Source organism: Gymnoscopelus microlampas (genome assembly GCF_963454915.1).
Source record: "Gymnoscopelus microlampas genome assembly, chromosome: 4".
NCBI lineage: Eukaryota > Metazoa > Chordata > Actinopteri > Myctophiformes > Myctophidae > Gymnoscopelus > Gymnoscopelus microlampas.
Genome location: NC_139941.1, coordinates 49,385,368 through 49,399,971, shown reverse-complemented (window position 1 = coordinate 49,399,971; position 14,604 = coordinate 49,385,368). Strand labels below are relative to the sequence as shown.

Sequence of the window (14,604 nt, the reverse complement as noted above, 5' to 3'; positions counted from 1 at the left end):
TTGGTTTCTTCCTGGTCTGTTTCTGGCCTTGTGAGGAACACACACTTTGTCCTCGTCATCAGGTCACATTGATTTGATCCATTCAATTATGTATTAGTCAGAAATAGGGATGCACTGATATATCGGCCACATATCGGTATTGGACGATATTTGCCACTATCGGTCAACATCGGTATCGGCAAAATAATAAAAGTTTAAAGTTGCAGGCGTTAGGAGGCAATTATGTTGTGTTTCTGCAGATTATTATTAACAGTTATTTCTAAATAAAGAAGATTTAGGGTATTTGTTTCCCTGGCACAAAAGGGTGAAATAATAACGGAGGATGCATTCATCTCCCCTTGTGGTCTCCTCCTCCTGATAGATGTTTTTTTTCAGGACACTTTTTGAAAGAAACCTGTGATTCACATCCTTAGTTTAATGCAGGGGTCTTCAACAGGGGGTCCGGGACCCCTAGGGGGTCCTTAGAGCTACTACATGGGGGTCCGCAAAATCTTTGTGTGATATGATTTTTTTTTTGTACATTAACCACTTGAACCCTAGCATCCCTTTTCTGAGGAGAACTTTAGCCAAAAATAGCAGATCTACAAGCTCACAACGCCTCGCAGTGTGAGCTTGTAGATCTGCTATTTTTGGCAAAGAGATATAGGTGTAAAGGGAAAACGGAGCAGACCAAGTAAAAAGAAAACGTTTATCTGAAGCACAATTTTATATAATATAGAGTAGGGGGTCCCTGCTTTATATCTCTCTCTCTCAGCTAGGGGGTCCTTGGCCTGAAAACGTTGAAGACCCCTGGTTTAATGGATGATGTCAGGTTATTCCACATTGTGGAGGCAGAGTAGTAGAATGACAAATGTCTCATATTTGTTCTAAATGTGGTACTTTACCTACATTTTGACTCAAGTACTTTTACTCAAGTTCATTTTGAATTCCAGACTTCTACTTGTAACAGAAACATTAAGTAAACATGGGATTTGAGTGGCTGACAAAAGTGTCATTTTAAGTGTTTTAAGCATATTTAGATTAACGTGATAATATCGTTAAGCACAATTATGTTGGCCTAAGAAAAGGTGACATGAAATTGTGTCACAATAGACACCTGTAACCATTTGATTGGTGTTTAGGGGTCATGTAGTGTACATTTAGTTAGGCTACTACATGTTTCCCCAATTTAGTCGTTATGCCAATGAATTCCTCCCCACACACACACACTGTGTGTTGTCTCTGCTGTTGTTTCCTACTGACCCAACTGCCAGTGAGGAGCCCCCACCGGCAGGACGTAGGGCCTCCGTCCTACTCGCGGAATTTCATTTGTCATAATGGGTTACAATAGTGTGTAATGAATACAAGTTGAAATCTCCCCTCTCTCTCTCTCTCTCTCTCTCTGAGCTGTAACATCTCTCTCTGAGCTGTAACATAATCACAACGTGGTCCTTTGTCAAAGACAGGAAATGCTCTCATACTGTAGTGTGAAATTATTGGAATTATAGAGAGAGGTGCACTCAGTGGAACGCAAATATCTGTCTGTCTGACACTGACTAACTGCTAGTCTGTCTGTCTGTCTGTCTGTCTGTCTGTCTGTCTCTGTCTCTGTGTGTCTCTCTCTCTCTCTCTCTCTCTCTCTCTCTCTCTCTCTCTCTCTCTCTCTCTCTCTCTCTCTCTCTCTCTCTCTCTCTCTCTCTCTCTCTCTCTCTCTCTCTCTCTCTCTCTCTCTCTCTCTCTCTCTCTCTCTCTCTCTCTCTCTCTCTCTCTCTCTCTCTCTCTCTCTCTCTCTCTCTCTCTCTCTCTCTCTCTCTCTCTCTCTCTCTCTCTCTCTCTCTCTCTCTCTCTCTCTGTGTGTGTGTGTGTAGGACAAAATGTAAATAGTTGAGCATAGAGCTTTGATGTGAGGTCTGTTAGATCTACACAGCTAGTCTACATGAGTTTCCCACCAGGATAGAGGAAGCTGAATAACATTATTTCAGATGATCAAGTGGGGAAACTTGGTCTTGTGTCTCTCTTCTCTCTGTCTCTCTCCCTCTCTGTAGTCTCACATTTCCAGATGAAAGACTGTCTGGCTCCTGATTGTAACATTATTATTTTTCCCCTTCTGTTTATTAACCCATTAAGACCTGAGACCGATTCTACAAATGTCTTCTAAATCCTAACAGTTTTCTGAAAAAATATTGTTGCTATATTATATATCAGTGGAACGTTTTCATGCAAGGACTCCTAAAATTAGTCCTACTAGACCATACCCGGTCGGCGCAGCGCATCCGTGGGGGGATATGCGCACATGATCTGGCAACCCGGGAGGCAGTTCGTCCCATAGCTGGGCAGCCCCGTAACCATGGCGACAGTGTTTGACACAAAAACGCTAATAAGAAGCTGAGATTTGATGAAATTGAAAAACGGGCTTCACAGTTGCGGTCAGATGGTAATGGTCAATGGCTGTGTGCAAAATCAGAGCAATTGGTCCAGCCAGTGAGGAGAACCGGGTATCTTCACTCACGTACCACTACAGAGGTTACTAGAATTATAGTAGGATTATAGTAGGATATGTATTTGGCCTTCTCAAAATATTTTGAAATAAGGATCCCCAGAGGAAAAGACTTGAGTCAAAAATGTTCCCTTTAAAAATATATATATTCAGAGATTTGCACAAATGTTAAAGATCATTAAAAAGTAGCAGATCTACAAGCTCATAGCACGGCACTTGGTGCCACGCTATGAGCTTGTAGATCTGCTATTTTTGAATAGCCAAAGTATAAAATATGGATAAATCAATCAAAGACATATGTGTTATTATAGTTTTTTTTTAATATAGCCTTTGGCTATATAGCCATTGGTTCTCAAAGTGAACCAATGGTCCCCTGGTGTGTGTGTGTGTGTGTGTGTGTGTGTGTGTGTGTGTGTGTGTGTGTGTGTGTGTGTGTGTGTGTGTGTGTGTGTGTGTGTGTGTGTGTGTGTGTGTGTGTGTGTGTGTGTGTGTGTGTGTGTGGTTGTGTAATGGAAGGTGAGGAGGTCAAACCATCAATAGTTAAAGCAATGTTTGAGGAAGTCATCAGTGGGTGAAGAAGAACTTTCTGGATTTTATAAGGTCATACTGTAGCTGTTTTCAACCTGGTGTCCCTATTTATGACATGTTACTACAGGCTAAAATGTCCCAAAAATGTCCAAAAACTTTTCACAAATTATCGGAAAAGAAACACTACTTAACAATAAAGAAAAAGAAAAAAAGAATAGCAGATATACAATAGTTCACAACAAGATCACCATAGTGTCACATCGCAACAGCCAAACTGAGGGACTTTATGTAAAAAAGCTAGCCATGGTTCACATGACACTCGTCTGTCACAAGCGTCATGGCGGAATTTCTGGTTTTGGCACTTTCTCCATTTACAACCCGAACATGATAAAAGATTCAAGAGATTTACAAGGATGTACAAGTACACACTGTTAAAAACTTATGTTGGGGAGGTGCTCCAAAAACACAGAAATAAAACAGTTAATAAATATCAATACTACGCTTAAAAATACATTTAAAACAGTAAAAAGACTAGGATCAGTGCAATGCAAAGTAACACCACAGAAGTTCAGCGCATAGACTCATTCTGCAGTCTAATAGCCTGTGGGAGGAAACTGTCTTTCAGTCTGCTTGTGCTGGCCTTTATGCTCTGGTACCTCTTCCCAGAGGGCATATATAGAGTGTTTGTTCAGTAACCGTGTTAAATAGCTCTATACTGTATTGTGATAGTAATCATTGTTATAGAGTATTTCTTCAGTAACCGTGTTAAATAGCTCTATATTGTGATAGTAATCATTGTTATAGAGTATTTATTCAGTATCAGTGTTAAATAGCTCTATATTGTGATAGTAATCATTACTATAGAGTATTTCTTCAGTAACAGTGTTAAATAGCTCTATATTGTGATAGTAATCATTACTATAGAGTGTTTGTTGTTTGTTCAGTAACAGTGTTAAATAGCTCTATATTGTGAATGGGCACTCTCTCTTGATTGGCTGAAATTGACAACCCACCTGCAGTGAAATGTAAGAGAACATGAAGCACAATGATGTTTTCTCATTCCTTTATTGATATTGTGACATTCCATTCAAACCAAGCAAATTAAAGCCAAAATCTAACATCTGAACTTCAAACCATTCATGATCAGGGGCCCAGATCCCAGGGGGGAAGGAACGGATAGAAACACAACAGTGGAGCTGAAAAACGGAAAGATAAATAATCACCTCAGACCACCCTAGAGGACCAGGTCCACCCATCACCTCAGACCACCCTAGAGGACCAGGTCCACCCATCACCTCAGACCACCCTAGAGGACCAGGTCCACCCATCACCTCAGACCACCCTAGAGGGTTTAGGTCCACCCATCACCTCATACCACCCTAGAGGACCAGGTCCACCCATCACCTCAGACCACCCTAGAGGACCAGGTCCACCCATCACAGGGAAATAGTGATGTCATGATGATCGTAACACATTAATTATCACACACTATAAATGATTACATAATAATAAATGACTTATGGTCAAGTATAAAATAACAAAAAAAAACTTTTTCACAAACATGGTTGACTGACTTCCATTCAGATGGATATTAATATTATATGTTATGAAGAACTCTGATTGTGTGTGTGATCATTTATTTAATGTTTCAATATAGTGTTGAACTGAAGTATTATGTTTGTGTTTTATGAAGACAGAAACTATACAAAGTAATTTGATGAACCGCCCACACTAATTAGGACTCCCTCTTCCTTTGGTGTGTCGCCCAGGTGGCGCCTAAACCCTGACCTTTAACCTCACATAAACTATGTCTATAAACCTAACTTTAACCCTAACCTTAACCTCACCTCAAAACCACGTTGACCTGGGCGAAACACCGGGAAAAGACAGTCATTTTCGTTACTCTTAGCTAGCCAATTAGCATTTTTAATTGTTTAAAGGACACATTAGTGAAAAAGGTTGATGATGTCATCATTGTGCTGCTGTTATGAGTATTTAAAAGCTGAATGGACACACATGTATTTCCTCTTCTCTCCACCAGGGATGACTCTCTGCTTCTCAGAAAACACACCCAGGTGTTCTGTGAAAAGACAATAAACCATTAAGAATCAGAATGTATTAACTGTGTGAACATGTTAACACTTTAGAATAACATTCCCTTATAATAGTAAATGAATCATTCCCAAATTATTAGTTAATGTTTTATTCATAACTTGTTAAATGTGTGTTAATGGTTAAAGATTTAATGATTTAAAACTATGCTATAAATGGTTAATAGATCATGAACAAGTTATTAGTAAGGTTAGGGTTAAGGTTAGGTTCATAGACATAGTTTATGTGAGGTTAAAGGTCAGGGTTTAGGCGCCACCTAGGCGACACACCAAAGGAAGAGGGAGTCCCAATTAGTGTGGGCGGTTCATCAAACTGATGAAAACACACACACGCCCCCCCTCCCATCTGACCACATTGTCATCAGTGTTGTCTGATACAACAAATCATTTGATTATTACATTTGATTATTATAGATTCATTATTATAATAAATTAAGCAGAAGACACATGATAATGTAAATTCACACGACCGGGATAGTTTACCAGGCTAGTTGTTTCACTTCTTACACAAGCATGTTGTTTTGTGTGTGTTTTCTACTTTTATACACTTTTATACATAAACAAAAAGAAAAAAGTTCAGTAAAAAGAAAGAGGAAGTGAACCTGGGTGTGTGGGAGGAGTCTAAAGATCATCATTGGTTGTCGGCACCAGAATACGACCTGATAGAAGAAGAAGAGAGACAGTTAAAGCAGACACACAAATAAATCATATGTGCTGTATTGTGTGTACTCTAAATGTAACACTGATGTATTAAAGCTAAATGTGACAACATAGAACACACTTTGACCTCTAACTAGGTTATCTAAACTGGTCTAAACCGGTTACGGTTCTAAACCAATATAAACCAGTTTAGGTTGTGGCTTTACATGTTTGTTTGTTTGTTTGTTTAGCATTTCTGTGAGGGTTCCACATGTCATGTGAACCTCTGTTGATCTGACCTCATTTGTTCCACTGGTAGTATAATAATTAATGAAACATGTTAAAAACATGTTAATCAAACATGCTAATCACCTCGTTTCTTCCACTGGAAGTAGATGAATCCAGACAGGAACAAGACCAGACCCAGAACCAGACCTGATGCTCCCATGGCCACCTTGTTCTTCACTGACTCTGGCATGGAGTCATCTGACAATACAATTATGTCATATTATATTATATTATATTATATTATATTATATTATATTATATTATATTATATTATATCATATCATATCATATCATATCATATATCATATCATTACAGTAGATTAAAACACCTTGTTCTTCACAGACTCTGACATGGAGTCATCTGACAATAAGCTACAACAACCAAACACAATAAACAATAAACAGACGACACAGTCATTGTGAGTCTGTTCAGTAATAATGAGTCCAACCCTATTGGTCCAGTCCTTGAGGAGTTTGTCACCTGATGTGACATGTCCTTCTTAGAGCTAAATACATCCAAAACAAAGGATATGATGATAGAGTTTAGAAGACATGAATCAACCTTTTACTATGATGATTATAAACCAGGCTGTGGAATGTGCAGAAAGTATCTTGGGACAGAGTCATAGACTCAGAACTGTGAGGCAGTTTGTAAAAAAGAACATCAGCGCTTGTTCTGTCTTAGAAAACGGTCTTGTTTTCACATTGATAAAACCATGATGACTCTTTGATCTGCTTTTATCAAATCAATCTGGTCTTTTATCTGTTTTATCAAATCAATCTGGTCTTTTATCAAATCAATCTGGTCTTTTATCAGCTTTTATCAAATCAATCTGGTCTTTAATCTGCTTTCATCAAATCAATAAGCTCATAGCGCGACACCGAGTGCCGCGCTACGAGCTTGTATATCTGCTATTGAAAAATCTTGAACATTTGTGCAAATATTTGAATATAATTTATATATTTTATTTTTTAAACAACATTTTTAACTCAAACATTTTCTTCTGGAACAACATACTTTGATGGGGATCAGCGGCCAAAAACATATCAATTTGGGGGTCCTTGACAAGAAAAAGTTTGAGCACCACTGATATATTTTTTTTAGAAAAATGAAGACATATGTTGAGAGACATTTGACAGTTACAAATGTTTGCTTTAAAAATACATATATTCAAAGATTTGCACAAATGTTAACGATTTTTCAAAAATAGCAGATCTACAAGCTCATAGTGCGGCACTCGGTATGAGCTGCGCTATGAGCTTGTTCATCTGCTATTTAGACAGTAGATTACACTAGATTACAGTAACTGACCCCAGTCCATCTTGATAGGCGCGGTCAGGCTGGGATGTTCCACCATGCATGTGATCTTCTCTCCTGATCTGTAACACACACACACACACACACACACACACACACACACACACACACACACACACACACACACACACACACACACACACACACACACACACACACACACACACACACACACACACACACACACACACACACACACACACACTGGTAGTACAAGTAGAGGTGTCTATTAGTTGTGTACTTCTATATATAGGTGTCTGTTAGGTGTGTACCTGGGTGTGTACTCCAGGTAGGAGTGGTACTGGTAGTACCAGTAGAGGTGTCTATTAGGTGTGTATTTCTATGTATAGGTGTCTGTTAGGTGTGTACCTGGGTGTGTACTCCAGGTAGGAGTGGTACTGGTAGTACCAGTCTCCATCAGACAGCTCAGCGGTAGAGGAGAGGCCAGAGGTCAAAGGTTCCTGACCTATCCACCAGGTCACCAGGATCACTTTAGGATAGAAGTCGTAGCTGCTGCACCTCAGCATGTGAGTGTGTTCACCACGACGAGGGGGAGTCACTGACTTCAGTCTCACTTTGGGCTCCACTGGATGAATAAGATTATTATTATTATTATTATTACATTTATTAATATATACCAGTCATTTGAACATGTCATTATCATTAATAATTGTATATTATCCAAATGAGATCCAAATGATCTAGAAAGCTTCAACAGGTTTACAACCCCTCCCGCTCACTCAGATCAGCTAACACAGGGAAGCTGTCAGAATCTTCTCTAAAACACCCTGGACAACGCTCCACACGTCCTAGACTCTTTTTTCTTCTCTAAAACACCCTGGTCAACGCTCCTCACGTCCTAGACTCTTTTTTCTTCTCTAAAACACCCTGGACAACGCTCCACACGTCTTAAACTCTTCACCCTTCTGGCTCCCAAACGGTGGAACAAACTGCCCATTGCAGTTAGAGCTGCAGACTCACTCCTAATCTACCACCATAATCTGCAGACTGTAGCACTAGACCTAGCCTTGAACTAGAACTAGATTTTCTTTAGTTTTTGTCGCATTCCTAAGCCAATAATTTGATGACCGGCGGTCTCTCCAATAGGAGACTCAAAGAGTCTCCTTTGAGTCTCCTACCAGAGACATTAGCATCTTTCCAAATTAATCAATCAAATTATTGGCTCAGGAATGCGACAAAAACTAAAAAATCTCCATGAATTCAAGGCTTCATGGGGTGTAATTGATAGAAAATAAGTCATTTTTGGGGTGAACTATCCCTTTAAGTGTTTAAACCATTAAGACCTGAGGCCGATTTTACAAATGTCTTCTAAATCCAGTTTTTTGAAAAACTATTGTTGCTTTATCAGTAGTTCTCAAACTTTTTCATGTAAAGGACCACCCAAAATGCCGACGCCCATCTCAAAATACTTTGTTCCAGGGACCCCCAGAAGCAAAGATTTGAGTTAAAAATGTTAGCTTGAAAATAATATAAATATATGAATTTACACACATTTTCTTGATTTTTTTAAAATAGCAGATCTACAAGCTCATAGCGCGGCACTCGGTGCCGCGCTATGAGCTTGTATATCTGCTATTTTTTTAATAGCCAAAGTGTAAAATTATGCTTTTTAGCTCAAATCAAAATGTGACACAGATGCTTCTTCAGATCTTAATGGGTTAAGAGGATCTGAAATGTTTGTCAGCAGATTAAGTCATGTTTTATAATCATTATCAGATCAATATTAACACCATTAATCATCTCTGAATAGAATCATGTGATTTCATGTTATAGTTTATGAGGTGATGAGTGTTGAGTGCTGCTCTGAGATAGGCTCACCTCTCTTGTTCAGAACAGAGGAGTATCTGATCTCAGTGTTGTGTTTGCAGAATGCCTCTCGGTTTGCTCTCATCCCAGCCAGTGCTCTAGGATCTTTATTCATGCGCTCTGCGTTCTTCACACCAAGCTCAGTGTATCCAACAAACTGATCTACTCTACTGTCCCACCTGAGGATCTCATCACCATCGAAATTAGATGACTGTATGTACTGTATGTCCTTCAGCTCACTGGAGTTAAACACACAGCGGTCAGCCATATAGAACACATATCCATCTGGAAACAGACAATTAAAAATGTCATTAATGTTCAGTTTTATTATCATCTGTATAATATAAACACTAGGCTAACTTTCCCCCACCGGCCAAATATGTCACTACATAAAGTCTAGAATAGGTTCAGGATGTGAAATCTGGCATTAAAATGTTTTGAATGTATATTGAATATCTTAAATACAATGAGATTGAGCTACCAGCTAAGTTTTGTTTCTCTATGTGTCCAGATGTCTAGCGTGGCTGAGTAAACAAGGACTGTCTGTCTGTCTGTCTGTCTGTCTGTCTGTCTGTCTGTCTGTCTGTCTGTCTGTCTGTCTGTCTGTCAGACCCCATCATGTATTTCCAGGATAACCCCTTTTTTATACCTACTATATATAGGCTAATTGAAAATAGCAGATCTACAAGCTCATAATGCGGCACCGAGTGCCGCGCTACGAGCTTGTAGATCTACTATTTTCAAACATTTTAGTACTTTTGGTACTTTAAGTAAATTTTGATGCAAATACTTTTGTACTTTTACTCAAGTCATTCTTGAATTCAGGACTTTTACTTGTAACAGAGTACTTCTAGATTGCAGCATTGATTATTTTACTTCAGTAAAACATTTGAGTACTTTTCCCACCACTGACTCTAGTCAGCAAACAAGATAAATAGTCACATATAGAGAGTAGAGAGAACAATGAAGAGCCTCAAAGAAACTATAGGACACCAGGTATCCCTACCCCCTACCCCCCCCCTCTCTCCTTCTTCTCTTGTACATATTTCTCACTCTTCATACCAGTAGCCTGTAAACTGATTGTATGACCTTCCATAGTAGTGTGTTTATCTGTCTGTCTCTTATATGTCATCATGATTTGTGTGCGTGGGGAACTCATTTGAAACAAGCTCAGTGCTTAATGAGTCTTCCAGTTTAGTAGACCTTGTATTGTGAATTTGTACTTCCATGTACTGTTGTTCTCATGTCTAACTAAATAAAGTACATCAATCAATCAATCAATCAGGTCAATCAATATTACAATTTTGGGGGGTCTCCAGTTCAAATAGGATTATTTTGGGGGGTCCCATCCAGTTGAAATAGGATTATTATTTTAAAAGTATTTGCATCAAAATGTACTTAAAGTACAAAAAGTAAAAATACGCATTATACAAAATGTCCCATTTCAAGTCTTGAAATGTATACAAATCTTTTGAAAATAGTAGATCTACAAGCTCACAATGCATCAAATCGTGATTAGTGACGCTATTTTCAAATGGCCTATAGGGCTGAAGTGGTTACTGTATGTCTTGTAATAATAATCAAAATCTACAAAGTAACTATTAACTAAAGTTTTCAAATAATTGTGTGGAGTAAAAGTAAAATAAAAGTAGGCCTACATACTAATGCATAGATTTGTTAAATAAAATAAAAATAAAGCACCTTGAGCACATATTCATGTTTACTAGAAATACATATTATTTAGAAAACATTTCACCATAAATGCTTAATATACATGTTTAAACATTTTTATTAATGTTAAATATATTCAACCGTTTTAGTTCATAACTATTGTGTTCATAGTATTCATGTACCTTTCACTGGTGGTTTCTTCAAGGCAGAGCGAATGGTGTCCAGGTTGGCTTTGCAGTACGCCTGATCACCCAAAGCATAATCATAAGCTCCTGCATCGTAGGGCATATGATCTACAAACGGAGGCTGAGGCTCCACCACCTTCCCTTTGTTGAAGTCTGCGTACATCATCACTTCACCATCCAGTGCAAACATCCACTCTTTATATGGGTCTTTAACTGTGTCTGAACAGCCAATGACAGCAATGTCCTCATGGAACACTGGAAATAAAACAAAGATTACATTAAATTCAACAACAAACTTCTTCACAGTGACAATAGCACATAATCATCATGTTAAACAATCATGTTTGCAGTGGTGGAAAAAGTACTCAAATATTATACTTAAGTAAAAGTATCAGTACTGCAATTTAGAAGTACTCTGTTACAAGTAAAGGTCTGGAATAAAAAATTTACTTGAGTAACAGTACTTAAAATATTGCTATAAAAAGGTATTTAAAGTACCCAAAAGTAAAAGTACTAAAATGTTTGAAAGTAGCAGATCTACAAGCTCACAACACGTCACCATGCGACGCGTTGTGAGCTTGTAGATCTGCTATTTTATAACCTAACAGCCTATAGGTTAAAACTAGGGTTAAAGTGGTTAATGTATTTTTTATAATGTTATAATTTATATCTGCATAGTAACTAGTAACTAAAGTTTTCAAATAATTGTAGTGGAGTTAAAGTACAATATTAGCCTGTGAGATGTAGTGGAGTAGAAGTAAAAGTACTGAAAATTGGAAATATCCAGTAAAGATAAAGCATAATTACCTCAAAATTGTACTTGAGTAAATGTAATTAGTTACTTTACACCACTCCATGTTTGGTTCTTATATGAAGTGAAAGGTTGGATATTAAAAGTAACTTCCTGTCAAACGTTTTATTCACTGAAACATATTCAAATGTTTTTTTTATTTTGCATTTTATTGTGAAAGTAATTCATACAGAATGATTTATTTCATGATGTCACAACAACAGTTCCTAACATCTGTTTTAATGTGTATGTATTTGGACCAACATTCAAGATCCAATACTGTATACAGGTAGTAAAAGGAGTGTGTGTGTGTGTGTGTGTGTGTGTGTGTGTGTGTGTGTGTGTGTGTGTGTGTGTGTGTGTGTGTGTGTGTGTGTGTGTGTGTGTGTGTGTGTGTGTGTGTGTGTGTGTGTGCGCTCGTGTGTGCATGTCATTTGTTTGTATTGTGCATTGTTCATATTTAATTTTATATAATAACAGTAGATATAAATGTATATATTATATAATAACATAAATATAATGTACTTACTTCCTGGGATCGCTTTGACATGAAGTACAGAGGAGAGGATGAGGAGGGTGGCTGTAATCTTCATCATCACTGATCAAAACTGATCTGAATTTAATAGATGAGAATAAACAGATCAGAATAAACAGATGAGAATAAACAGATGAGAATAAACAGATGAGAATAAACAGATCAGAATAAACAGATGAGAATAAACAGATGTTTACTGAAAGAGAAGTTCTGGAGTCTGAAAGAGAATGAAGGAGGATCTGTTCTGTAGTTTAGAAGAATCAGCCAATCAGATTAAAGATATGATGTTACATCATCTGTTTCCAAGAAGACGACAGTCTTGATTATTGCACATGATCATGAACGGTATATATTTGCTGCTCATGCACCTTATTTCTCCTCATTTACATGCTGTACCTTATGCATCTTATGTCTAACCTCATGTACATACTGTACCTTGTGTCTAACCTCATGCACATACAGTATGCACATATCTTTGTTTAATTCATCTTTTATTCTCTCCTTACCCCCCCCCATCCCCGTCTACTTTTCTATCTGAAAATAACTAAAATGGAGCTGCACAAAAAATGATTTTACCCACATATTTACACCTTTAACCTGTGATGAGACAATATAGATGATTCTGATTATGTTGAAGAGGAACACAAGAAAGAAAGAAAGAAAGAAAGAAAGAAAGAAAGAAAGAAAGAAAGAAAGAAAGGGGGACAACTTGAATCAGAAAGTAAAATATCTGGTCACTTCAGAAGAGAAAACCCAAATAAAATGCTGGAGCACTCCACTGGTCTACTCTGTACATATGTATTATTATGCAGGGTGACAAGGGGGTGTGGTCTCTGAAGACCATATTCACACGGCGGCCATTTTGCTATTAAGTTAATGAAATGCCACCCCGTTTCTTCAGTGCAAAATGAAAAAATGGCCACCATGTGAATATGGTTTATTATTTCCAATTCCATAGTGTAAAATAATACCAGTCAGAGTTCCATTTTGTCCCCCCCCCCCACCCCGACAAAATCTTGCCCCCCCTACTGACAGACGCTAACATCGCTGTGTGTGTGTGTGTGTGTGTGTGTGTGTGTGTGTGTGTGTGTGTGTGTGTGTGTGTGTGTGTGTGTGTGCGCGCGTGTGTGTGTGTGTGTGTGTGTGTGTGTGTGTGTGTGTGTGTGTGTGTGTGTGTGTGTGTGTGTGTGTGTGTGTGTGTGTGTGTGTGTGTGTGTGTGTGTTCAGCGTCACTGGTAAAATGCTGTTCAGGTTCATTAAACATCAATCCAAGCCTCATTTCATCTCACTGCTGAAACCATCAAATATCTTTAAAAACACACTGGTCATGTGATCTGTGTGTGTGTGTGTGTGTGTGTGTGTGTGTGTGAGAGCGCGTGCGCGTGCGTGCGTGCATGCGTCCATGTGTGTCATTTGTTTGTATTGTGTATCGTTCTTATTTGGTTTTATATAATAACAGTAGATATAAATGTGTATATTATATAATAACATAAATATAATGTACTTACTTCCTGGGATCGCTTTGACATGAAGTACAGAGGAGAGGATGAGGAGGGTGGCTGTAATCTTTATCATCACTGATCAAAACTGATCTGAATTTAATAGATGGGAATAAACAGATGAGAATAAACAGATGAGAATAAACAGATCAGAATAAACAGATCAGAATAAACAGATCAGAGTAAACAATGCTTACTGGAAGAGAAGTTCTGGAGTCTGAAAGAGAATGAAGGAGGACTCGTTCTTTAGTTCAGAAGAATCAGCCAATCAGATTAAAGATATGATGTTACATCATCTGTTTCTGGAAAGAGGACAGTCTGTATTATTGCACATATCATGAACAGTATAGCTGCTGCTGATGCACCTTATGTCTCCTCATGTATATACTGTACCTTATGCACCTCATGTCTAACCTTGTGTACATACTGTATGTAAATATCTTTGTTTAATTCATATTTTATTCTCTCCTTGCCCCTCCCCCGTCTTCTTTTCTTTCTCTTTCTTAAAATAACTAAAACGATGGAGCTGCACTAAAGATAATTTCACCCACTTCTTTACACCTTTAACCTGTGATGTGACAATAAAGATGATTCTGTTGAAGAGAAACACAAGAAAGAAAGAAAGAAAGAAAGAAAGAAAGAAAGAATGAAAATTAAATTAATTAAATGCCACCCTGTTTCTTCAATGCAAAATGCAAAAATGGCCGCCATGTGAATATGGTCTATTATTTCCAATT

The 14,604-nt window shown here is 38.0% G+C and overlaps 1 protein-coding gene and 1 long non-coding RNA gene across 2 annotated transcripts in view; both read right to left on the bottom strand.

The window, feature by feature from the left end:
* The window catches only part of LOC311042949 (H-2 class II histocompatibility antigen, E-S beta chain-like), a 94,584-nt gene that overhangs the window by 42,227 nt on the left and 37,753 nt on the right, over positions 1 to 14,604 (bottom strand). Inside the window, exons 2-3 of the mRNA XM_084054058.1 lie at positions 12,363 to 12,446; positions 11,041 to 11,298 (exon numbers count right to left, since the gene is read on the bottom strand). Of these exons, the coding sequence (XP_083910184.1) occupies positions 11,041 to 11,298; positions 12,363 to 12,429 (325 nt within the window). The 5' untranslated portion in view covers positions 12,430 to 12,446. The remainder of the gene's footprint in view (positions 1 to 11,040; positions 11,299 to 12,362; positions 12,447 to 14,604) is intronic.
* LOC311042955 lies at positions 5,718 to 7,425 on the bottom strand. The gene is made up of 3 exons (XR_014600564.1): positions 7,355 to 7,425; positions 6,127 to 6,240; positions 5,718 to 5,774 (listed from the first exon to the last, which is right to left on the bottom strand). It is a non-coding gene; the product is annotated as an uncharacterized lncRNA (long non-coding RNA).